General features: G+C 39.1%; 1 protein-coding gene across 9 annotated transcripts in view; it reads right to left on the bottom strand.

Annotated features, from left to right (window-relative positions):
- The window catches only part of RBMS3 (RNA binding motif single stranded interacting protein 3), a 718,180-nt gene that overhangs the window by 78,474 nt on the left and 614,059 nt on the right, over positions 1–25,647 (bottom strand). For all 9 annotated transcript variants that reach the window (XM_037383217.1, XM_037383218.1, XM_037383216.1 and 6 more), the window contains 2 exons: positions 12,930–13,036; positions 1,456–1,502 (listed from right to left, as the gene is read on the bottom strand). In XM_037383217.1, coding sequence (XP_037239114.1) covers positions 1,456–1,502; positions 12,930–13,036 — 154 coding nt within the window. The remainder of the gene's footprint in view (positions 1–1,455; positions 1,503–12,929; positions 13,037–25,647) is intronic.

A 25,647-nucleotide genomic window follows, 5' to 3' on the forward strand; every position in this document is an offset into this window, starting at 1 on the left:
TACTTCTTTTCCCAATGATCAGTGACAGTAAGTTCAAACAACTGAATGACCAAACCACCTGAGCAGCCTGAATACCTGAGCAGTACTGGTACTCTTTGATACAAGTGATGTCTGATTCTGAGATGACTTTCATAATTTAAAAAAATATATTCTTAAGGTAAAATTATATTCATCTCAAAGGATCATTCAAATTACAGTTTCCAAACATTCATGCAACTGACATGCAGGAATTCTACTGAAATAAAAGCCAGTTGTCCAGACGAAATGCTGGTGGACTATGAACTAGTGGTGGCTTTATTTATAGCCTATAGCATGTAACCAGCTGAAAAGTATGACGACAGAGAAGAAAGACTTGTTTGGGAGGTCATAACAGGGAAACAGAGCCAGAGGATTCTAAAATCACAGCCACAGTGTGAAAGCCCTCTTTTTCCTGCGTTGCTCTGGTTTGGCCGTTTCCTTCACAACATGGGAATATCACGAGTCCTGCAAAGCTACTGCTTGTAAAAGGCAATTAAGCAAAATATACTATTATCATTGTTTTTTGTTTTTTAAAGTACTGGGAATGTTAGTTTTTTCCTAAACGTTTCAACTAGCAGTGCCTGAACAAATACTTAACAAATAAACCCATTCTTGTCTGTATCAATGCATTCTCCCCTTCAGCTGGAGAACACAGACAGAAGTATGCATGGAGTTTGATAATGATATCAAACATCTCTCTGATCAAAGAGTGACTGTCAAAGAGTTCACGGCTGAACCTCCTGCTTCTCTTCAAATTGTTGTTTGCCTATCTGAAAGGATAGCTAGATTTCAAGGCTCTGTTCTTCCAGCTCATGAAATAATTGGAAATGTAATCAGGCAGGTAAATAATAAAATGATGTAATTTCTTTGCTAAAATTGAAAAATTTTACAATCCCTTGTGTCTTCAAATGGTAGCTGAGAAATGAAGAGTGTTGCTCAGAGTTTTACCCGTAAATCCCGTCTGCTTACACACTAATTTAAGGCTTTCTTCTGATTTGGCATTTCTATTCAGACAATGCCATGGAAGCCAGCCAGCCTGTAGAGAGAGCCCCAGATGAAGTAACAGCTCTATTATCCAAAATACACTGGAATCTTCAATGATTATTTTAACAAAAGCAAAGTCAGTAAAGGGAAACTTCATTGGTTTCCACTTCATGACAGAGAGAGATTAAAAAAAATAAATCCACTAGCATTTGCCAAATAGAGATGGAAACTATTAGGAAAAACAACTTCCCATTCAAATGGGTATTACAAACAAGAGGGCATAAAAACAAAAGGGAAACTAAAAGAAGAAATTGACAATATGACATTACATGCTTCAGACAAAATATGACTGAGTGAATTTGCTTCTGAGTAAGTTTCACCACAGAAAGAGAAAACAGAAGATGGCATTCAAAATAATTTTTAGAAAGGCATAAGAAAACATGCATTCCTTACCCATTCTGTATAGCAGCTGTTGGATCGTAAGTCAAAGCCATGCCAGCCTGCACATAGTTAGGGAAGAAAAACAGATTTTTACTATTACTGCAGGGGAAAAAAAAAAAAAAAAGACATTAAACATATTCTAAGCCAATATGAATAAAAACTGAATGCAACTTAGATGGAAATCTAAATTCTCCAGGGAAGCTCAGATGGCCCAAAGCAGCATGGACAGATTGGCTACCTTCCCTGCCAGAGAGCTTCCTGAGAAAAAGATCTGTCCAGTACGTTGGTTGTCATCTCTCCGTAACTTTTATGGCAAATGGTGGTTTTGTTGCACCAGTGTCAATTAATAACTCCACTGGGATCAATGCATTTACCTCCGATTGCTCACTATAACAACAGAGGGCCAAATCCTGCTGTTGCTTGTGAGACAGGTAGCTCATGAATATTCTACAGCCAACTCACGAGAGCTTCTCGGGAAGGAGCCTCATCTTTCCTACAAAGGCTACACCCTGCAGGACCCCAGTCTACCATTTTCTTGGGCTGTCACCCTTACTTACAGTTAATTCATTACCATGAGACACGAAACAAAAGTAGAAGGGCTGTGAAGCAGAAAAGACAAAAAAAAAAAAAAAAAAAAAAGTGCTTGAGCTTTTGAACAAGGCTTCTAAAATACTTCAGAGGTCTGGACAGCAAAAGAATTTGTTAATGGGCTACACAGAGCCTTTCAACTGCCGTTCACCACCAAGCAGATGGTGACCTGTGTGAAAGGACTTGGCAGTGTCAAAACAGCGTCCAGTTAACAACCATCACCGCCGCCACCGTTCCGGACATACCCACAGCTACTGCAGGAAAAGCAGGGAGAGGGCAGGGCTGGAGACTGAATTCCCTGCTCCACCTTAAGCTTCAGGACAGCAGCTGGGGCTGTGCAGGAAGGACCAGCTTTTTCCCCAGTGTTTACTTGAATATGGGGAGCTGACAATCTCTCCTCCTACATACTGCATTTGCTTTGACTTTTAGTCTTCCTTCCTCCACCCTTCCCCCCCCGCTTTGTGAAAATCTTGCCAATGTAAGATACTACCAGGAGATGGAAGACATCTCCCTTTGTGTGGGGTTAGAAGCAGAGAGGAGAGGGCCCCGTTAGCCAAGGTGCTGCCACCTCTTTGGGAGCTGCTGAAAAATGGCCATGGCACCATCCCACCCCAAGGCACTGTATTTCTCTCTGTTTGTCATACAGACCATATGCTTGTTGCCTGAGATATGAGACAGCAGCATTTGCTTCAAGGACAGGTGCTCTACCAAGCATGCAGCAGGGTCTGTGCTCCTGGTGGGAGCTTTTAATGCCCCTGGACCCATCTACCGAAGTACTTCTGAATAATGGCATCTGTCCCCTTCCAGATGGCTGCTCAGACAGGTCAGGAAAGCATTTGGGCTTGGCCAGCTCCCATGCAGGCAGGTGAGCAGCCAGGGTAAATGCTCTGGTGACGAGCAGGCAGAGAGCAGGCAGCACTACTGGAAGAGCCAGGTTAGCCCGGCAGCTGCATGCTGGTCTAAGAGGAGATGGTCCAAGTTCCCAGAGGCCAAAAATAATTTCTGATCTGAAAGGGCAGGCTTCACACTACCTTATGTAGCAAAAAAAAAAAAGTTCATGTCAATATTAAATTTTTATATTATTCTCATTATAAGCAGACACTAGGGTAAATGTTTTGCTTATTGAAAATGCCATTGTTTTAAATAAAATATGTACTATCTCCCAAGCAAAGGATAATTCAGGAGACTAAGGCCAAGAACACATGGCTACTTTTTTAAAATGCATTCATTTCATACAAAGAAAAATAAAAAATGGCTAATTCTGCAAGTTTAAAATGTCAAAGAATCAACTATAAGATGACCCCAACCAATGCTAATTTTGATGTAAATATTAATTAGCCTAGAAAATCATGAGGGATGATCTACTTGTTTTTGTATTCTTACGTCTTATACATTCTCAGCATATCATACTGTTTGGTAAGGTTGCATCAATTACTAATGGAAATGTACACAGTTCATCCCAAAAGAGAGCCAATAAAACCTTAATGTCATAAACATTTTTTGTCTGGAATAGATTTTAGAGAAAAAAATCCTCTCTTATTTTCCTTTCTCTTTTTAACACTTGTAAAATTTGTTATTGCTTTCTTTTTATATTCCTGTGCTGGTAAAGAAAACTCAAATAGTATGTACAAGCCCTAGAGGGACAGAAAAATTAGTTCTAACAATTTTAAAAAATAACTTACAATATTCTCTATAAATCAAGGTGTTGACATTTTAACATCTCATCACATGTCTACTCAATACTAAGAAAAAATACCCTTATAATTCCTTGGGAAAGGAGAGATCCAAGCTTTCTAAATAAGGGAGTTCCTAGGTTATAGCTGCCTGGATCAGAGCTCGCTATATCCCACAGCTCGCATTAATGTGACCTGGAGACAAAGTGGCAACAAGGGAAGGGGAGGGCTGGGAGGAAAGGGGAAAACGAACAGTTGCTCTGATTTTAGTTTCTTTGACATAAATAAGAATGAGGGTGCAGAAAGGATGACTTGCAGCAGCTTTTTCACTGAAGCCCTAACAACGCTCAATGTCCACAAGACGTGCAAACACATGTTTACGCTGCCTTCGGTTACCTGGATTATGGATATTTGAGCACATGGTTCTGCACAGGTCCTCAGCCCACCCTCCAGCCCCACCGCGCCTCTGACCTGTGTGTGGGCACGTGCAGACAAACCGCACATGCTCCATTCTCTATATATTAGCATCACGTCCATTCCTGATCGTTGGTGCTAGGAATAAGTGACACTGTGGTGGGCCTGCCAAGCACAAAATACGAAAGGCTTGACACTCATCTCCTTATCTGTGCTCCATATCCATGCTGCACGGTGACAGATTACCAGAATCTGTTCAAGAACTTCAGCAGTGACCACTATAAATATCACTATCACACTTGCCAGTAAATGAAAAGTTTCACATCAGACAAATACCACACAGCATGCGGCAATATGTACATATGGTATACCACCTACAGTTTGCCCAGTAATATTGCTAATATCCCCCATTGCTGAATAGTATTAAACAGCTGCTATTTCAAATAGCTGCTAACAGAGGACTATTTACCTCTTTCTCATCAAGTTGTGTAATTCCTCCCTACAAAATTATGCTGGCTGGAAGCCCAGGAGAGGCAACAGTTAGCCTGGACCAGTGAAAGATTTATGGTCTGAAGCATCCTCATTCATTAGGAATAAAAACTGATGAGCAGTAATGACTTACTGGAAAATTGTCTGCACTTTCTTCCATAGCACACAAACAGGAATTCCAAAAATACCAAATACAGAATATTAGGGCTGGCCTCAGACTTCCATGTGACAGAGGTCCAGCTTTGTCAAAACCAAAACTGAATATAGCTAACTCTGTGCTTAATACAGTATTAACTATACCAAGGCACTGGCTGATGCCTCTGCAGCAGTCCTCTGTTGTGCTGAAGAGCATTTTCTCCCAGGTCTTTTCATCTATTGTTTTGCTGATGTTTCAGTGGAAGGACAAGACCTTATTCCTCCTTCCGATAGTGACACTTCTGATGAAGTGCACCTGAGAAAGTAGCACTGATGAATGCCGCTTTAGGAAAATATTTGTCAGATAATTCTCCTACGATGGAACAACTGAACCACAGAATTTTTATGCCGCTCAGCCAGATAATGGACATACACTCAGCTACTGAATGAAAATCTTGCACTTCTTCAACATACAATCCCTTAAAGTAATACTAATACTAATACTAATACTAATACTAATACTAATACTAATACTAATACTAATACTAATACTAATAAAAAAGGATAGCCGCTATCAGCCCCACACATGATAATAAATAAAGACCATTCTCAATGATTACTCAACTGGTCTGTTCAGAATGTCATGTGACAGAGAAATAACACCATCTCATTTGAAATACTGATTTTTTTAAAAAGACTATTTAAACCATATGTGTCTACTTACTGTTTATTTTTACTGAAGTGTCTGAACTTAAGACAAAGAAATGAAGATTTTTGTTATTTTGTTCCTGCAGTTTTCTAATTATTGACATTGGTGAAGAAAGAGATTCTAGTAACAAGAGACCCTATCCACACCTTTCTTTAAATTTCAGGTCTTCAATGAAGTGCAGGGAATATCAGAAAGCCTCTGGAAGGCTAGGATTCCTCCAGTAAGTTTGAAGGCCTTTGTTCAACACTTTAACATGCAAAATTTTCCATGGGCAAAGACAAGGTGTTCTGTTTCTGTCCCCTCCCCCTCTTTGTTATGATTTGAACACAAATGAGCACATTTGCTTCATTAAAAAGACTCTTAGACCATCACATTTGCATAGCTTATGTAAATTGGATTTGCAAATCGCACAAAGAAATGATTAAGTTGCGGAGTGATTATAAAAAAATAAATTATCACATCTTCAATATCAGGTGAAATAAGGCAGGTTTATTTCTCTTCCAAATCTCTGTGAAGTCTCACAAGAACCTTTATCAGTCCAGTATCTGTCTTCCAGCAATCACAAATACCTATAAATGACCAAATTTTAGGTTGTCTGATACCTTCTGTGCTGATGGGAAGCAGCTTTCATGAACAACTCCATCAATATATCACCACCTACTTGCAGCAAACAAGTTTTTCCCTCACTGTGTGCAAAAATTCACCAGAATATTGACCTACTACACAGATGTCCTATGCCTGTTCCTCAGAGGGGAATCTTCCACACCGTCCCCTCGAACCTGCTCTGGCCAGCCTACGCCTAGTGCTGGAGCACCTGCGCAAAGCCAGGCTGCTGTCACTGCAGGATTTCTTACTGTGCAGGAGGCCACAGCCCCATCGGAAAAAACTGGAGAGACCTACAAATTACAAAGTGGTGAAATCCACTGATACGGTAGGTTTTCCATGCGTAAGGCTCCCGAGGTTTCTCCTCCTTAAGGTGAGATTTGGAAAACCAAGGTTGCATCCTAGGACTCAAGGGATTTCTACGGTGAACCGACGTGGGAGTTAAACCAGAAGAGAAGTCTCTCTTCCTCATCGCCTCTGACTGATCCCCCCGTATTTTCACACTGGGGGACTGCCGTCCCAGGGGAATGGGTGTGCTCTTGGCTACTACGGTGGAATCAATTGAAATCTCAACACTGAAATTCCTGGAGTTGTTTTGTTACCACCGCTAATATCTGCCAGGCATCACAGCACAGGATCTCTCGGGCCCTGACAGCAGATAGTCTGACTGAAACACCTTGTTTCAGGAGGAAGTGAGAGGAGGGGAAGAAGCCAACAACCCAAATTAGATTAATTTAAAATACTGATTTAATAAAATAAGCTCAGTCACCAGTAAAGTTAACTTGGCAGATTTCCTTCCTTTGATTATTCACACAGTTCTGTCAGAAATGTTCCACATTGTTAGAAAAAATTCTGAATTTATTTCTGAATAAAAACCACCTTTCCTTTTTAGAGGAGAAATCTAGAATGTTAATGTGACACCTCTTAAATATATAGATGCACATGAAAGAAACGGAGCATTTCCCAGTGATGTGTGCTCCTTAAGGAAGTTCTAAGAAAAAAGTGGTTGTAGAGGGAAAGTATGTAATATTGAGGTCAAACTTGGGAAGTGATTCATGAACCTCAGAAGGTCAGAGGTTGAGCTGATAAACACAATGGCAAGTTCAGATACCCAAATGCATGACAAGAAGCCCTTTTTGTCCTACAGAACGGGACTGGAAGTCTGATCCACACAGCTTCTGTTCTTGGGGTCGAGTCACTTTGTTCCCACTTCAATTTATCTGATGAATTTAAAGATAAGTGCTGGAGTTTACAAAAGTTAAAAGGGAAAAGAAGAGGATAATACCCTCCTTACAGGGACATACATAATAAGCCAGAATCATTCTGTGTTCACAGCCAGCTCATAAATTTAACCTTGCCATCTTCAGGTCCATGAACCATCTGCTTTTGGGGATCTGGCACACCCGTTTTGCCATCAGTCTGATCCAGTGTTAAAGCAGCTGTGGATTACAGTCACATCTGCACGCTAAATATGTGTGTTACAGTGAGCTGGGAAGACTTCCAGGGACGGCTTGCAGTGCTACTGAAAATGACAGCCCACCAAATATCTCTTTGAGATACAGCAGAGTGTAGAAAAAGATATGTCCTTTTCCCCTGTCTCCAACATCTGTTCATTGTGCAAAAGAAAACACTGTTGTAGCAGCAGTTTGGAGGAAAAACCAACTGCAAGAAAATCTCTGGGGCAAATGGCATGGCATTTTTCACTGTAGAAGGAAATCCAAAAACAAAATGAAAAATAAGAAAACTAATCTCAGAGACAAGGTACAGTCCTGATTCTATTTAACCAAACCATGGCCCTGTTTATGAGTAAAAATGGTCCCTTTTAAAATCCTGATTTCAGGTACAGTGATTGCATATAGGTCATTATTTTAAAATACTTCTCTGTTTTATAAGCTCAAAATCCAACCATTTAAACTGGTCTCTGGTATTTGTGCCACTTAGGCATCTTTCCAAAACATTGCTCACAATGACAGCATCTTGTGTCATGAGGAAGTTTTAATTTGTTGCTCTGTATCTTTTAACTTATTGCCAGTTACCTTTTTCCCTTCTACTTTCTCCTTCTGTGTTGAACCTTCAGGTTCAATTCCTCTCTTTGCTAAACTAAGGTTTTGCTGAAAATAAGCATGCAAAATACTGACCAATGTCTAACTCACACGCATGCTAAATACACAGTAAATGTCTTTGTGCATGGTTTGCATATGAGGGTACTACTGCATACCTGGACAGGCTTGGAAACTGTCTCCCACAGAGAAGAAAACATTGTTTGTCTAGGTATAAAATGCATCAGCCCTGGACACTGTGGATTATGAAACACAACTAAGTAGTAACTATCTCCTTGGAAGCATAAAAATACATCTATGTCTGAGTTATAAATGGGCCTGGCACAGATAATCATTTCTAAATGCCTGCTGTTGGTACAGAAAGGATGACCAGCACCAGCATCAACTGCTTCAGCCCTTCACTGGTACTGACTTTACAAAAAATTGGGAAGTCTCTCAAATTACCTATTGTATGTTTTTCTCTCTAAATCACTGTTTGCATTAGACAAAACTGTAATGAGTAGCAGATAAAGAGAAACTGTTAACAAAAGCAACATTCCCAAACTACTAAGTCATCTTATTTTTTTAAGAAAGAATTAAAACCATGTTTAATTCTTCAGACATTTCAGCAACTGATCTTCAAAGAAAACAAAGGAGAAAGGAGGAAAGGAGGAAGAGAGGGAAGGGAAAGAAACAGAGGTTAATCTCTTGGCTATTTAGAAACAAAAAATGTAACCAAGATTACAGAAGCAAGAAAGCAACCAACAGAATTATTGGTGGCCATTATTAAATATCGTTTTAGACATCAGACCAAATTCAATGACAAGGGGGTCGCATTCAGTGGTGCATGTTGCTGTTGTGATATATACAGCAATACTGTAATGGTGATAGTGTCTTGCAAAAAGATTATGCAAATATTTAAATGGTCCAAGTTTCACAGAAGCTTGCAAATGAAGTTATCAAAATTTTCAAAATACTGTGATTGTAAAAATCCCCAACTTAATCAGTTTGGGCTGACCATAACCAGAAAGGCTACCATTTCTAGAACTGTAAACAATAATAAGCTTTGGGCTGATGCACAGCGATCTCATTTGTTTTCACTTTGTGAGATTTCTCTCTTTCTACCAGATAAATTGCAAATAACCACTCTCTTGAATACACATATCAAAATATTTATTTCTGAATAACCAAAATGAAGTTTCAGTAAACCTGAAATAAAAGATTATGTTGTAAAATTTAAGTTGCAGTTTTAAAACCAGTCCAGTCCGATCTCAATTTGTAACTACTGTTGATTCCCCAGATATATTTTCAGCTAATGGTAATTTTTTTTGAGATATGTCACTCACCTCTGGACTTGTTAACTGAAATTCAGAAGTAAATCAAAATAAATATTTTACAATCAGAATTTGAATCTGATTAACCTCGACCACCATCTCAAAATGGTCTTGTCAGGGAGGTTCAAAACAGAGTGCTGAATGAAACCAGTGTGACTCAGGAAAAACTAGCCTCAAAAAAAGTAATTGGACTTTGTGCAGCAATCGTGTCAGTTATTAGGTCAGAATTTCACTGCAAATATTTCCAGCATTTGCAAGTTTCACTGTACATTTATTGCACCTGTATGTTAGATACCTAATTTGACAGCCTTTTATAAAGCCATCAGTAATCTAAGCTCTTGGCTCCTTAGTCCAGAACTGGTCAGCCATCACAAATCCTCAGTTAATTGCCTCAGTAAATCTGCTGAGTATTTCCTGAGGCTTCAAACAAGAGTGGAAGAGTAAGGACAGAAAGTGCTACTCGAGGTCAGGAATTCTGCCCTGGTTACAACTGGCCAAGTGACCAAATACCGAAAAAAGACCTGAAAAGCCCTAGAGAAATTCAGTGTATTGCTAAAGACCTGACTTCAAAAGGTAAGCCAATTTAAGAGCCAACTAAAACAGTTCTATATGGTTATGACGCAATCTACAACAATGTATGATAGGAATAAGATTTTCTATTACATTCTGCAGTATGGCCTGAGAACTTCACCCAAAAGAAGTAATCTTCTCCTATAAAAATCCCCAGAAGCTCTCCATCAAAGAGCGTGAAACCTCCAAGAACAGCATGGCTGGAGAGGCAGCGCTGCGGCAAACTTGCCCCTCCGCGCTAGATCTCCTGCCGTTCCCCCCCCATGGCGGAGTCCCAGGCACAGCTGCCTGTTCCCTACTTTGCATGCTCAGATCTGAGGCCAGCGACAGAACCGTTAGTGGCATTTCCCTGGGATCAGCCTTTCCGAGCAATAATCCTCACGCACGCTCAGTGTTAACGCTGGTTAAACCTCAGAAGTTTTAGAAATGCCCTTCACGTAAGTATTGAAGAATGCAAAGGCTTATCTGAACAATAGCCAAAATACGTCTTGGTCTAGATGCCACAGGATATGGCCAGGGTGGAAATACTGAGGGAGTAATCTCCTGGACACTGTTTCAATGCTTTCCTTTGGGGAAAAAACAAAGAAAAAGCAGAGGCATGGGGAATATGCCCAGATCCCACTTGTCATCAGAACTATGACACTTGTCATATATCAATTATTCCTCACTACTCACTGCCTGTTCTTTTTTAAAGAAATTAAAGTTGACAGGAGTAATTGGAAGAAGGTTACCCAAGCGCAGCTACACAGAAAGCAACTGAACGGTGTATCATGCTTAGAGTAAGATCACTAAAGGGCAAAGAGTTAGAAAAACCCTACTGCATATAGAGTATAAGAGTAATTACACAGAAGGATTTTACATTGGAAATAAGAAAATTGCAACAGTGGGGAAGAAATGCAATGAATGAATGACCCTAAAAGAGAACATGAATTCCTGTCTTTGATGCAAAAGGTATCAACCAGATGTTAGTAAACAGAGAAAATCTAACAAAATCTAAGAAAACAGAACACATTCCTAGTCTGAAATATTTCTGAGTTTGGATCTTTACAATCTTTCCACATTTGTAGATTATACCATGACAACAGCTCTGTAGTTCTTTGTGAACAACAATAAGGGATGATGGCTTCCAGCCCTGAAAACTAGTTTTTAAATGTTGATACTATGAACACAGCAACCACACCCTGCCTCTAGGCCACAGGGATATCACTGTGCTTAATATGAGCCACTCCACTAGCAGCAAATGGACTACGTACAACGTAATAAGCTGATGCCCTGAGGCCATAGGCATAATGGTGCCTTGCTGGCTTTAACTTTATATTCTCTTGTTTATTGATTTGAACTGAAGGAAGTATAGAACAGTGGAGATAATAGCTGTGATGGTATTTACTATTTAAATGGGGATTTAGAGGTCTTTAAAATATGGACTGTTGACTTCCTGAGGGTTCATTATTGTCTCCTATATATAGACCTTTGTTTCAACCTCTGTATACAATGACCTGAGTCTACTGCTGAAGCACTTGTGCACTTGTTCCTCAGTACATCCTTAACATGACAAACCATAATAGCTCCTAAGAAGATGTCTCCATAGTTTGAGACATACGACACAAGAGACTCCAATGAACCTTTGGACACTTCTGCAATCTCTTGTAGCAAATGTGGTTGTCACACTGCCCACTTTCAGCCCACAAAGCTAAAAAATATTCTGGAGCATTACTGTTGGAACAGTGTACAACAACCACCTTGCTGGAGGGAAAAATTTCTATCCTTTCAAGAGGCCTTTCTGTTTTAGGAGCTCACCGATCGTGCTAGAGTGTATATGTCATAAGCTAATGGTCCAAAAAGCATCAGCTAGCAAAATCAAGTAGTTACAAAAAAGCAGAAACCCTCTAGAAACATATAACTTAGAAATACAAATTGTTTTCTTGTCTATTTGCTTTGTAAAATTGAAGTAAATACAGGAAAACCCAACAAACAAAAAATCCAATCAAAAACAACAACAAAAAAGAAAAAATCCCAACAAACTTGTATTCTAGTGGGTCACAACTGAGCAACATACTTTTTTTTTCCCTTGAAGTCTGAATCACAAACACAAAGACTAGGTGTTTAGGATAGAAATACTTGTAAGTCCTTCAGCCTTCGTAGCTATAATCATGCATAAGAATGTACTATGACCAGATCTACCTTAATCATTCAAGTGTCTTTATCCTATATAACAGTCAAGAAGAGTAAACAAGCTCCTGAAGAGTCAAATAAATTCCTTCCTTATTTCACCCACATTTGGAATCACTTCATGTACACGTACACAGAAAGGAAACTCCAGTAACAGGCTATTTGTAGCAAAGCAGAAAGCAACCATTAGATACTTCTTTTTTTAAACTTTGTACACACGATGGAGCTGAGGCTACTATAAACTGTTTTGTCTTGGACAGACTGAAGAGCCCAGCTCAGCTAACCTTTTGGAAAACTTTTACAAGGCCATACATTTGGATGTGCAAGAGCATCTCTCCCTTTTGTAAAAACCCACCTAATCCCTGATGATGTTTTATCAACGGGAACTATATGGAGGAAGTAACACTGTTGAGTTGCTTAAGTGTAAATCGCTTGGGGTATATAAAAGGTATACACGGTGCTGATGGCACACCAGTAAGAGAATACTGGGCTCAGGTCCGGCTGCAGAGTGTTTGTGGTGGTGCAAGCCTGCGCACAGTTCCACAGCTCCACACCAAGCTCTGAAATTCTCTTTTCCTGTAACTGTACGCCCCGCATGTTATTTTAAGCCTCCCTCTCCCCCCCTGCTTACATACCTTTTTCTGTGTGAAACTATTCTATTTTGTGTGCAATCTGATTTCTTCGTAGGCCTGAAAGGTAGACCTCCAGGTCTGCAGTTGACTTCTGCCAAACCCCAGGAAAATAATTGCCGTGTGGCACTTACCTCTCCTTCTCTGGGCCACGGCCTTCCATTCTGTGTGTATTTGCTTTGATTCTGGCGCTTTTTTTGCCCTCCATCAGCAAATTTGCACAGCAAAGGCTCAGTGGGGGCTGTGAAGACAAGAAACCCAGTCTATATTAGCATCCTCCCCAATGAAAGTGATTATACCAGCAACAGTAGTGCTTTGTAATACTGATCTTTTGAAGTAAAATCTTGCCTTCTGCAGATATTTTTTGCCTCTTTTAGCCTTGACTCCACTGGCAGCTGTTCTTATTAACTAAGCTTCAAAAAATATATACTGGCAGCCCTTAAAAGAATTTAGCAAATATTGTTGAAAAAATAATCAGCCTACGCAGAACGTTAAGTTGCTGTAGTGGAATAGTAAGAGTCAGGCATTAGTTCCAGCTAAGTTAGACACGTATTCATGACGAGCATTAGTGCAAGGATAAACACTGCTTTACTAAAGCAGCTTTCTGTTTTTATTGTAAAAACTTTGCAAGAATCTGTTTAAGTTTTCTCACTATTTCTGTGTTTCTCAGCACCCACGCCTTTACAATAAACAGAATGAAACAGACAGTTTTGCCAAGCACAGTCCAATTAGCTTTCTTTTCCTCTTAACTCCTCTTTTAAGCAAGCTGGCAGCTGAGGAACCCCCTTTCCTCTCCAACTGGATCTTGTGTATGTGAATACAATAGTCGTGGGGGGGGGAGCAGAGCTCGGGGAAGAAAGGGTATTTCCAGAGTTGCACACCCCAAAAGGCAGCTCACAATAGGGACCCCCAGTGAAGAAATCACCACACATCAAACGGGTACAACAGGAAGAGAACTTTGTGTCTTGGGATCTTTTCCCATCTACTCAGCTTTTAACAGCTTCCTAAAAAATATTTTAGAACTGTAATTAGCTTGCTGGTGGGAGCTTGCTTTTGCTGCCTCCTTCTTAAGAGAGGGGCCAAACTCTACCCACTTCATTAGGCGTATGGTAGGATTGTCTATTGTCTACAATAACAGAGAAGTAAACTAATACTGGCTTGGCTGAAAGAAATCTAAAAATGATGTGTCACATCTGAATCTTTTCAGGAATTTTTGGGTTCCCAGGCATGACAACTAGAGGCTAGAATTAATGAACCAGGGGTTTCCATGGAAAAAAGCAAGAAATCTGTTTTTTCCTCCTCATTTCCTGTTTCTGGGAGGCTTGAAATGTCAAAAGAACAGAAGTGCAGGGACATGAAGGAAATGTTGCAGTAAGAAGGTTAGTCAACTTGCTGACTTTCATATTTGTAATAAAAATTACGATTTGGTTAAAGGCTGAGATAAATTCACATAATATTAAAATAAGCTCACCTCCCCCAAACTCTTAGTTACAGCCAGCTCAAAAAGGGTCCGAAAGTGAGAACTGCGATCACTTGAAAACTGCAACCAAGGAGCAATGCACATAGAGGATCTCACATCAAAACCACAATTTCTCATCGGGACAGCATCACTTTGGCTACTTCTGAAGCTTTAACAGCTTTGTTTTTTCATTACCATTTTACCAGGCTAGTAATTTCCAAGGTCACTAGAAACTGAACTGCAGGGAACAATCCATTATTGGCAGAAAGCTCGACTGTGTGACCCCAGAGGTCATTCCCCACCTCTGACTTCGATTATTGTATCAGATTTTGGTAAAAGCAATGCTCAGCCAACCATTTTAAATTTAAAATAATGAAGGTTTAAAAGCATCCAGGTGGCTATGGAGGTTCTTTCTGCAAATGGAGAGATTTTACAGAGCTGATTGCCCTGCACTTTCACCAGTTTTACTCCACAGCGCGATGCTGCATGATTTCAGAGCGGTTACTTACAATTCACTTTGATGTGACTGTGAGGGAGGAGCAGGTGCTAAGCCAGCATTAGAGAAAGACCTATTAAACATCACATCTGAAGCTTCAAAAGCTTTTTGTTTTAAGCACTGAACAACTATCAAACCACACACAACACCATTAGGAGGAGCATGTAAAAACCATCCGCACATTGGGTATTTACACATGCCAAGATCATTTGCTAGTGTACACATATGGTATTATCCCATACACTATGATGTGGCTGAGCAAGCTAGGAAGTCATATGGCTTACTACATGTCCTCTCTATATATTAATCAACCACAAATAGGAAGCTGTTGCCATTTCTGGAATACCCATATCCAGTATTACCATCTGACAACCTCTTAGTTGTTAACTTGGGGCCTCCTAAAGTTGACTGAGATTGAACAGAAATGCCAAACAACCTTAACCCCCTGCCCCCATCCAGAAAATATGTGAAAAACATTGTACAAACTTTTCAGGAGGTAGGGAAGAAGATGGAAAAGGACAATGGTACCGTGGCCTTCACAGGTAAGTTTCTGCACAGGAGGTTATATTCCTCTACAACAAACTGAGGGGAACTCTGGAGAAAGAGTTGATCTGTGCTGTTCAGCATTAACATAAGCAAGAAGATCAAAAGAAAATGTTCTGACAGGAAGACAGAGTCCAGATAAGATGGCTTTGGGGGGTTGTCGTTTGCTGTTTTGTTTTTTTTTAAACACAGGCATATAGCTTATTACATCCAGCAAGACAGAAAATTATCTTATTAGCTCTGAAGTGGCGTAGGTCTTAATGGTTTACGACTGGAAACAACTATGGTAACCAACCTCAAAATATAAAGAAATCAAATTAATCTCTCTTCCTTCAGGATATAAGGTAAAGTGGAACAGAGTCTTAGGAGTTTAAACATGTTGATCTAAGTACACAGAAGAACTCAAATATCTGGTTTACTTCAGCCCTCTCGAAATCCCTTCTAAGAAAGGTTCTCTAGGCTTTGCAAGATCAGACATGAATAGTTGACATTAGTACTATCATTCTTACTAATCAAAAATGTAACAACAGAAGGTACTGGAAAGAGCATATCCTATTCCATTATATCAGCAAAACTATTGCTAAGTAGAATTCTTTTTTAATGGTTTCATCAAATGTCAGAAGTGCTTTAAAAATAATTATTAATAAATTTACATCAGACCAGAAAAAAAATCACGATTAGGTACTATGGTTATCAATTAAAAAAGAAAATATTTAGGAACTATTCAAACAATACCAAAATTACATGAATAATAATCAAGACACTGCAGCAGAAGTGGGATTTTTTACCCCCAAACACTTCAGAATGAGAGGAAAGAAAAAGGTGACTCTTTTAAACATTTTCTGCTTTAATTCTCTTCCATTCCTGACAGACTCTCTTCAATTTATGAACTGAATTTTTACTTTTCTCATTTTCCTCTGTATGACCACAATGACTGGGGGAAAAAAAAAAAAAAAAAAAAAAAGCAGCAGCCTGTGTTCCTGCCTCTACTCTCACCTTTTGTACCTCTGACTTAATAGAAAATGTAATCTGGATATCTGTAGATGTTCATATTTTGAACTGATAAGCACATCTTTTTATATGGTTCCTGACATCTTCAAAATTTTGAGCATGTGTGGTATTTTGAAACATATCTAGAAAATGTACTGTTGGTATTTTCCTGTCAGAGAAGTGAGAATTGATTCATTTGAGACAAATTTCAGGCTATTCCATCCTGATAAACTCTTCAAGATAGAAGGCACTGCTCTTTCTTTGCCTTCTACCTGACAGTAACAAACACTAATACCAAGAATAAATAACAGCTTTAGCCTGAACAAGGTTCATTAAGCCATAACACATTTTTCAAGAAGATTTAAATGCTTGCTGTAGTTCCAATCCAAAGCCTGCTCCAGTTAAGACATAAATAGCCCTGAACTTGGCTTTCGGTCCTGAGAAGGAAGTGGGATCAAATTGATAGTGCTCCTAAAAAGCATTTGCCAAGATATTCAGGGCTGCTTTAGAAGAGGGCAGTAGCTGCTAGTGTTCCAATTCTGTTCCCATGGAAGTCAATGGCTAAAGCCCTATCTCTCTTCAATCAGGCCCTGAATTTAGTCTAAGAGTTCAGTGGAGGTGGAAGAGAGAGACTGGTTTTATGTCAATCAAGCCTGTCGATATTGTTGAGTTCCCTTAGGAGATCAGCTTCTCATGCTCCGCTACTTTAGATGGACAGATTGCGCGGACAGACTGTGCAGACAGACAGCGCTGAACTGCCAAAAAGGCTGTTACTATCACCAAAAGCAACACTGGTATTTAACATAGGACAAAACCTTTAGATGGAAGAAGATGGGGATAACAGTGCCCCCTTCTCAAATCTGGCAGCCTCTTTGAAATGTTCCTTCTCTGGAAAGCAGCTTCAATTAAATTGGAGAATTCAACAAAAAAAGCAAACTTCTAACTAGTTCTGAATACATAATATCCTTATTCTTTCATTGATCGGAAGGCAGATACACTTGAGCTTCTACATATGCAAAAATGTATATATTCATGAGCATGTGCTTCATAAAGGAAGATGAAAGCTGTCATTTGCATTCAGTGAATCTTCTTCATTATTTCAGGCACTCTGAAACTTTTTCTATCTTGAGAGTTACTGAAAAAAGCTTGTCCTCCACAACTTCCAATTCAGTTGTATAGCATCGTCTGTCCAGCAATGGCAAGAGCTGCATATATAAAAAAGTAATAACAAGAACATATTCATGTATTTTAACTGCTTTCACTATGAATATTTTTTAAGACAGAATATTTTTTCAGGAATGTCAGGAGGAGTTTAATCTCTTCTTCTCATCTTGTGCAAAAATGAAAGTAACATTTTCAGTAGACAGCCTAGCAACAAGTGCATTGTGGAAATTCATATGGGTCTTTAAACAACTTCATTTTGTTAATGTGAAGAAAAATGATGAGAAAGTCACTGGTATATCAATGAACGGCTAGTGCACAGTCAATGATCTTTTTCAAAGTATGTTTTTATGAGAAAGCTGGATTAATTTATTTTTCAGCCTTGGCAAACCCTCCTCCACAATAAAAAACGGAGCAGAACCATAATTGAGTTCACAATTACAGCAAGCAACCAAACTGATCAAGCTTTGATAACTATTTTTCTTCTTAACTCCCTTTCAAATTATTTTGTTAACATTTTCATGTTCAAATCACACAGGATACCTGCTTGAAACATCCATGCAAGAACCAACCCCTTTGTCTGCCACAGATCAATCATTTTCAGTCTTTAAGAAAAACTTCATCCTATGGTAACATCAAAGCCACTTTGTAAGCAGACCTGTTTACTCGTGCAGTATTTCAAAGGGAGACATGAGACAAAAAAGCTCTAGAAGCAAGGCAGGACAGAGCAAGTTCAAGTTTTGATTCCATACCTGGGCTCAGAATGATGTACCCGGCAGGACTACAGTCTTTACAGAACCATCAGTTTATTTACAAAATGAATTTTGCTGTTGCAAGCTTTAAAACTGCAAAAGTTTCAGGACCCCATCAACAGAGCAAATCGCCCTAGTGAGTCCACTGGCTTCTAGGAAAGTTCTGTCACATGGTACTTATCCATCCCAAAATCACAAATACACAAAACTCAAACTTCAAGGAAGATTAGAAAACACAACCATAGCTATTCTGCTCTTGGGAAATGAAGGTGAAGAATTACAAAAGAAGGTAGGTGACACAAAAGGACACGTAAGGGCAATGTGTTACCTGAGTGAGGAAACCACAAGTAATGAAGCAAATAGACACATCATCCTATCCCACATGGAGTTCCTGACTTGCTGAAGGACAGAGTAATACATTTTGTCCCAGAAGCCCACAATACTGGATGTGACATCACAGGACAGACCCTCACATATATACATAGAAGTATCATGAAAACACTATTACATGTCCAAATGATTCCTTGCTGCTCAGTGTTCCTGCAAGAGTCGGTGCTTTTACAGAGGTCAAGCAATATACAGCATACTTGTCCAGTAGGTTCACAGTTAAATTTGACTACGTGATGTTCAGTGGACTTGTACAGCTGATTATGAAAGCAAAACAATGAGTGAACACTGCATTTTAGTTTCTACAACATACCACTTTCACAATACAGTTATAGATATTGGGGAAACGGCTTTACATAAAAGTACCCCAAAGAAATAATCAAGCAAACATCTCTTTGGCTAGGAAAAAAAAAAAAATAAAGGAAGTGATTTACTTTTGATAAGGTGTATTATACCTTAAGTAATTCCCTCTACTTCATCCCTTTGTCTTAAGAAATGGGAAGCAATCCTTTCATCTTTTTGTATAATAATTATTTCTAAAGAGCAAGAATATATTAGAAAAGAAAAAAAAAAAACCCAGAGGAGAAATAGTGCATCAAGCATAAAGTTAGTGTTTCTGTTCTGTAAGAAAGAAATTACTTGGAGCACGTAGAACAACTAACCACATGTATACATTGGAGAAACAGCATGCCAACTGTGAAGCGTGGTCCAGATCTTGTTGCAATCGATGCAAACTCTCCAGCTACTACCTAGAAAAGTTATACTTGATCATCTTGTTGCAAAAGCCCCCATATAAAGATTCATTAGAGCAGATCAGAAACTAGTCTCTTTCTATGAGAAACTGCCACATTAACTTTACAGTTTACTTTTGTTTAAAAATCTATTTTTGTTTTTAAATTTTCAACAGAAGAGCAGATTGGGCGTGCCTGATCCAGGGTATTAAAAAGCTTCATTCCAATGTTGCTGATAAGGAGAAAATGTTATAACTCAATGCGTGATTTTACAGAGATAACGTATAGAACAGATGTTTCAATATGGTGTTCAAACTTAAATAAACTCAATCAAAATAGCAAAGCTAAAATGCAGTATTAGAACAGTGCTGAAATGTTGTAACACAACGGTGTATTTTTATTTTAACAAAGTCAATATCTAAACCAACTCTAGTGCTGGTTCTTTTGGAAAGCATGAATGGATGGGGAGCAAAGCTCATTTATTAACTTTATTAACTAATAAGTAACTAAATAATACTCTCCACCTGGATGTTGGATTCTGCCTTTATTTTAAACAAAAGGCCTGAATCAGAGCTTACAGAAGTTAGAGAGAGATTCTCAGGGGATCCAAAGGAAGTCCAATTTAAATTTGAGATAACTGTGAGCAAGAGCAGAGACAGGCCTGTGAATTTTGCCTGAGAAAGCAGCTTCCTCAAACTTGATGATACAGCAGAGTTCTGCCCTGTTGGAGGTCCTTGGTGTAACACTAAGAAATATCAGCTGTAGTCCATCCTTGGCACCCAGCACTATGACAGCTCTTCACAACCTTTAACTACTGAATGAAAAGGAAGTGGGGTCTTCGAGGAGTGATTTGTTTTGCAGTATTTAAATTTCTCCAAGTGCCATTACAGAGAAAGAGGAGGTGCCTTCACTGAACGACTGTGCAACCAAATCAACTAAGTACGTGCATCCATTTGCAGAAATCATTTCATGTACCCATGTTTAGACCTGAGTTTTCCATGACTTTCAGACAGAACCCAAAACCAACTGAAATTTGGGGCATGTTGTTTTAACATGCCAATGCTAATTACAAAACATAGAATTTGGCTGGGTTAATACCTCCTCCAAAACCCTACTTTGATAGACTCCCTTGGATTCCTGCCTCACTGGAAAAGCCATGTGCCAAAAAATAGAGACAGTATCGCATTTTGAAGAGGAGTACTGGTTACAAGGAACTGAAAGCACTTCACATATTATCTGTGAGATAGATAATAAACAAATACTGGAACGAGTAGATGGCTTTTTTTGTTAAATAAGAAAAGCCTCACACTTGCTCAATCAGCATTGTTAAAAAGTGAATACTTAAGAAACTAACCCACCTTTCCATGTTTGAAGACTTTTTGTGTGGAACTTACGAGCTTCCCTGGACTTCTCTCATGCCACAGTAACTAAGCAAGTTAGCAGTAACTAAACAACCAAGACACTGAAGGAGAAGAGCCTACACAGCTCTTCTGGAAACTATGCAAGTAATTAGTAAAATTAAGATATGGTAATGCAATGGTTTCCTACGAAGATTTTCTCTCTGTTGAGAATGGATGACAAGTGTGAACAGCTTTCAAAGAACAACAACAAAATATATTTTTTCTGGTGTTGTATAGATTTTGCAAATGCTAATTACTGTCTGGGATTCTGACTTCTATGATTTAAAAAGAAAAAAAAAGAAAAAAATAGAGGTTGCTTTTAACGTTTTTATGCCATTGGCTCACTGCTTCAAGAGCTCACTAGACTACGCATGTTTGGGCAGGGGTTGATTTCTCCAAGTGAAATGAAAAAAAAAGTCAAAAAATATTCCTGAAAACATTCTAAAACATTTTGTTGTTTTTCACTGTGAATTCCTAGACCATGACTTGCCACACAGGCACACGCTCCTGCCACGTGTGACGAGGAATTAGGAAGGATCAGGTGAACAATGTCCAACACAAGATCTAGTGAAGTTAATGAGAACACTTTCAATACCTTAAATGGGTTGCGGCACAGGCTCCTAGCCTGCGACTTGAACTGGAGGTAAATATGACAGCAGTTACGCTGGAGTATCTCTTATGAATTTTATTCTCTCTCCCAGCATTTATATTTTCAGTGCCACCACTCAAAAATTACAGGTGCTACTGTTTTATTGGGTCTTTAAACTTAGAGCTGCAATCCCTTCATATCAGTAACAACACATAAAGAAAGTCCTGACAAGTGCTAGTCCGTCATTAGGAAGCAGTTTTCAGCAAGAGAATACAGAGTGAGGTTCTGCTGTCTGACTGTGTTGTCCCTTATCTCAGAGAAGCATTAAAGCCAAAAGTTCCTGCATTGCAGCAGTGACCTAGAGGAGAGTTCTGAGTTGGATCATGTTTTTAAACAAGTAGCACCCTGACTTTTGAGCATTTACTTCATACTGGTGTACCACTTGAATGCTCCTGTTCCAACCTTCACCAGCTGAGCATACCATCCCAGGACTCCAATCTACTTGTAGAAGTTGACTGGAAAAACCTCATTTGCCCTCTAAATGTGAACCCAAAAGCACTCTTTAAATCCCCCTCTGAGACTGCCCTGTGAGCTTTTAGGAAGATTGTACTTCATATACCTTTTTGCCCTCTCCCATAATCTCAGAAGTTATTTTGTTTGGATGAAAATGGAGATCTTGTATTTCTTACTGTTCAATTATTAAGGAACAGCAACAGAGTCAGCTTCATCGGAAAGGCTCAGCGATTTTTAAATGATCTCATGTACCGTAATTTATAATGGAAAATCAGGTACAAATAGTGTGAGATGCTTTCTAGTTCCCCTCTAATGGAAATAAAATGAATCCCTGGTAATGGGTGACCCTACTTGCTTCTGTGGTCACCCATTTTACTTTTTAGTGTTCTCTTTAGTAGTCTCAGGAGAAAAGAGCAAATGCAAAGCTTTTATCTGAAGCTGCTTCTCAAAACAATAGCTCTGTGCTTCTGCTGTAAAATCTATTTTTACTATTCTCATAAACAAATATTATTGATCACAGAGACTTTGCTATTATCCCACTAAGAAAAACTTACTTGCACTGACAGTCCAGAGACAAGATGATTGGAATTTATGCACTACAACGAATTATTTCTGGCTCTGCTAACACAAGGTTATTTCATGTAGCAGTTTAAGTATTTCTTTATTATTAGTATTGAATTTATTTATCTTAAATTTAATTTTATTAAATCATGTATTACTTTTTATTTATTTATTTAGATAAACCAGAACATTACCATCACAGCATTCTGTGTCTGTGTGACACTGCTAGAACTAAAACTAGAGAAGAGACAATTCTTTTTGAACATACATTGTCAATATACACAAGGAAACCTGGTCAAATGTCTTATGTCAACACAATGTTTTCTTTCCATCAGCATAATGATAATTGCTGTACACAGACATGTATTTTTGACTTATTAAGGTTGAGGTTTGGCATTCATGGCTCACACTCCAACATATGTATACCATTAACGTCTAGAAGAGCTTATGCAAACCAGTGTTGAACTACATGAGGAAAAATGCTTCGATTATGACCATTAACTTATTTAATTCAGACTACCTTTAAATAGTACATTTTGTTTACTGATTGTGGGGAAAGACACATCTGTTGTGCCTTTGTGAACGGTCACTGCAATAAAAAAAATTACCCTATATATAATGCTAACATTATTTGCAGCTCTACTCATAGCATCCCGAGGAGCAGCAGTAGAAAATTCTTACAATAGAAAAAAAGTTTTGGTTTGGGTAAAGATGCCCTGTTCATGGTCAAAGCTGTAACATTACCTTCCTGATATGAGAGCTGAAACAGCGTATTCCTAAAAGCACTGATTACTTCAATGCATGAAAAATGTCTGTGTAAATGAAAAAATAAACCCAATTTTAACCAGCTATCAATCTGTTCAACAGTTTTAAAATATTCAGAAATATTCAGATATTTTTTTCTCAGACTGCCTTATGAAAATCCTTTTATTTAAATCAGTTCTAATTAACACACATTTCAATGACGACCACTGGGTGCAGCAACAAAAACTCCAACCACTTATAATCTAAAACATACCTGAACAATATAATTTTGCCACTACTGTGAGAAAGAAGGAAAAGCTGAAGGGAAAATTCTTTTTATTGTTATTGCCCTTTTTTCATTTTATTCTTCAGCATTCACTGGAAGACATAATGTGCATGCCCTAAAATGAACAAGTTTGCTAGTAGCTAACACACAGCTTTGCCAGTTTCCTCACTTAAATGCAGGAGCACCTTAAAAAAGTGCATTTGACCCTGACTGTGTCAGAACCGCGGCTGGGTACGCGTTACACAGCAGAAAGCATTTACAAGGCTGTGAATGACTGATTCTTAAAGGCAGGAATTCATTTCGCTGTGGTAGAGAATATCCAAATCACACTAAACACCTTGGACAGGATAATTACTGTGTACAACAAAACCTCGCTGCATGCTCTGCCATCTCCTCCTGTAAACAGGCCCAGAGGGAGGGAGGGAATACTTTGAAACCAACACATAAGTAAGGACACTGATAGCCCTTCCCTTCTCCTCCCCAGCAGAAGGGGCGAGCAGCAGCTCAGAACACGGACCGCTGACTACGGGACACACCAAAACCCTTCACAGCTCCAGTTCAGCAGCACTGGCTGCTCCTGATGGCAACTTCCAAGCCCCGAGTCTTCAAGACGGGCTTTTCTGGGTGCTCCTGAAGCGAACATCACTGTTCCTGTCACCAAGTGCCTGTAGGTAGGGAGCAAAGGTAACTGGCATGTATGAGCCAGGAAAGCAAGGAAGGGCCTCGGAGAAAGAGTTGCTTAGTGGCTCCCATTTCCTTGAAGGGCAAGATGGCAGCAAGCCCCTGAAGCATACCACCGCTCCTGCCAGGACATGGAGGCTTTGCACCAGCTTACAGTAAGTCTCTGCCTTCAAGGCACCATTGTACCTGTGATTTCCATGACAAAAAAATGCACAGTGGGTTCACTGGGAATTGTCCAGTAAGTCACCTATTTATGATGATACTTTATCCAAGGGAAAGAAAAAAAAGTGAAATTATAATCTTCTCCCAAGACAGGGGAAGATCTTACTCATACTTCTTGGCTCTTTTCAAAACGTGCTGATGACACCAACACTAAATCTAATGTGTTATGACATAAGGAAAATTCTAACCCCTGCAGCTTAAAAATCCTTTCTTAGCATCTGAGACAATATCCTAGAATATTAAATAGATAACACTAAACTCTTCTGAAATAGTCAGTTGCAGAGCTCTCAGCTGAGGGCAGACAAGGAAGCAAACTTACGTATTAGAGACTGAGTGATAGCCTAATCTTCTTTAACTCTGTGCAATTCATATCTTAGAGGTTGTATGAAGGTCATGCTAGATCCTGCTTTGCAATGGGTCCAAAAATGGCAAAAAAAAAAAAAATATATTTCAGTGCTAAGACTGGCAAAGTAAAATTAAGTTCTCTTTCAGTCAAAAATACTGGAATAAGAACAGGAGTGAGACAAGCACAACAAGGAAGAACAGATGAAAAAGAAAAAAACAAAACAAAAAAGGTATAGAAATAGATGAAGAAAAACACCTTAAGAAAATGAAGGGAAAAACAGGAAGGGAAGGGAGATTCTGAATTGCCCTTGAAAATATTTTAGCTTCACACAAGAGCAAATGCAACTCATGCTCTTCTCCATTTCTGGATGACAACAGAGGTCTTCACAGGCACAAAGACTGCAGTGAGAAAACATTGTAACTGAAAAAGCAAATGACTGGGCTAAATGTCACTGCCTATAGCAAACAGAATGACAGAGGTTTATATAAATTGTGATTTTCTCTGAAAAAAGAGACTAAAGACCTGTTCTGTTGCACTGCGATGACTGTGGATGGTCTCACAGTAATTGTATGGCATCAAAACATGAATGAAAATGGCAAGACTGCAGACTCTCCTGTACACAAAAATACTAAGGCTCTGTTATCAAAGTATCAAAGTCAGTTTAAAAGCTTATCTCAAAACTCTATAGATGATCCAACACCTACATGCCACGTGAGATAAAATTAGTGATGATGACATGAAAGATGAAAAAGCAAGGACCTCTCTTCCAGCTAAATTAGATTATGAGAGACAGTAAAAGTCTCTGACATCAAAATCCAACCATTCTGTAAGGTTCTGTCCCCATTCGGGTGGGATCCTTCCTTGGTCTACAGGCATGTGGACGCAGCCATGGTGGCATTATGAGTCTGTGTGCCACTCTATTTAAAGAATGATTAAACCAAACAGCACTATCAGAGTCTGGCCTGACAAAAGCCATCTCCAGCTGATGTGA

This window comes from Falco rusticolus, chromosome 4, assembly GCF_015220075.1.
Source record: "Falco rusticolus isolate bFalRus1 chromosome 4, bFalRus1.pri, whole genome shotgun sequence".
NCBI classification, from domain to species: Eukaryota; Metazoa; Chordata; class Aves; order Falconiformes; family Falconidae; genus Falco; species Falco rusticolus.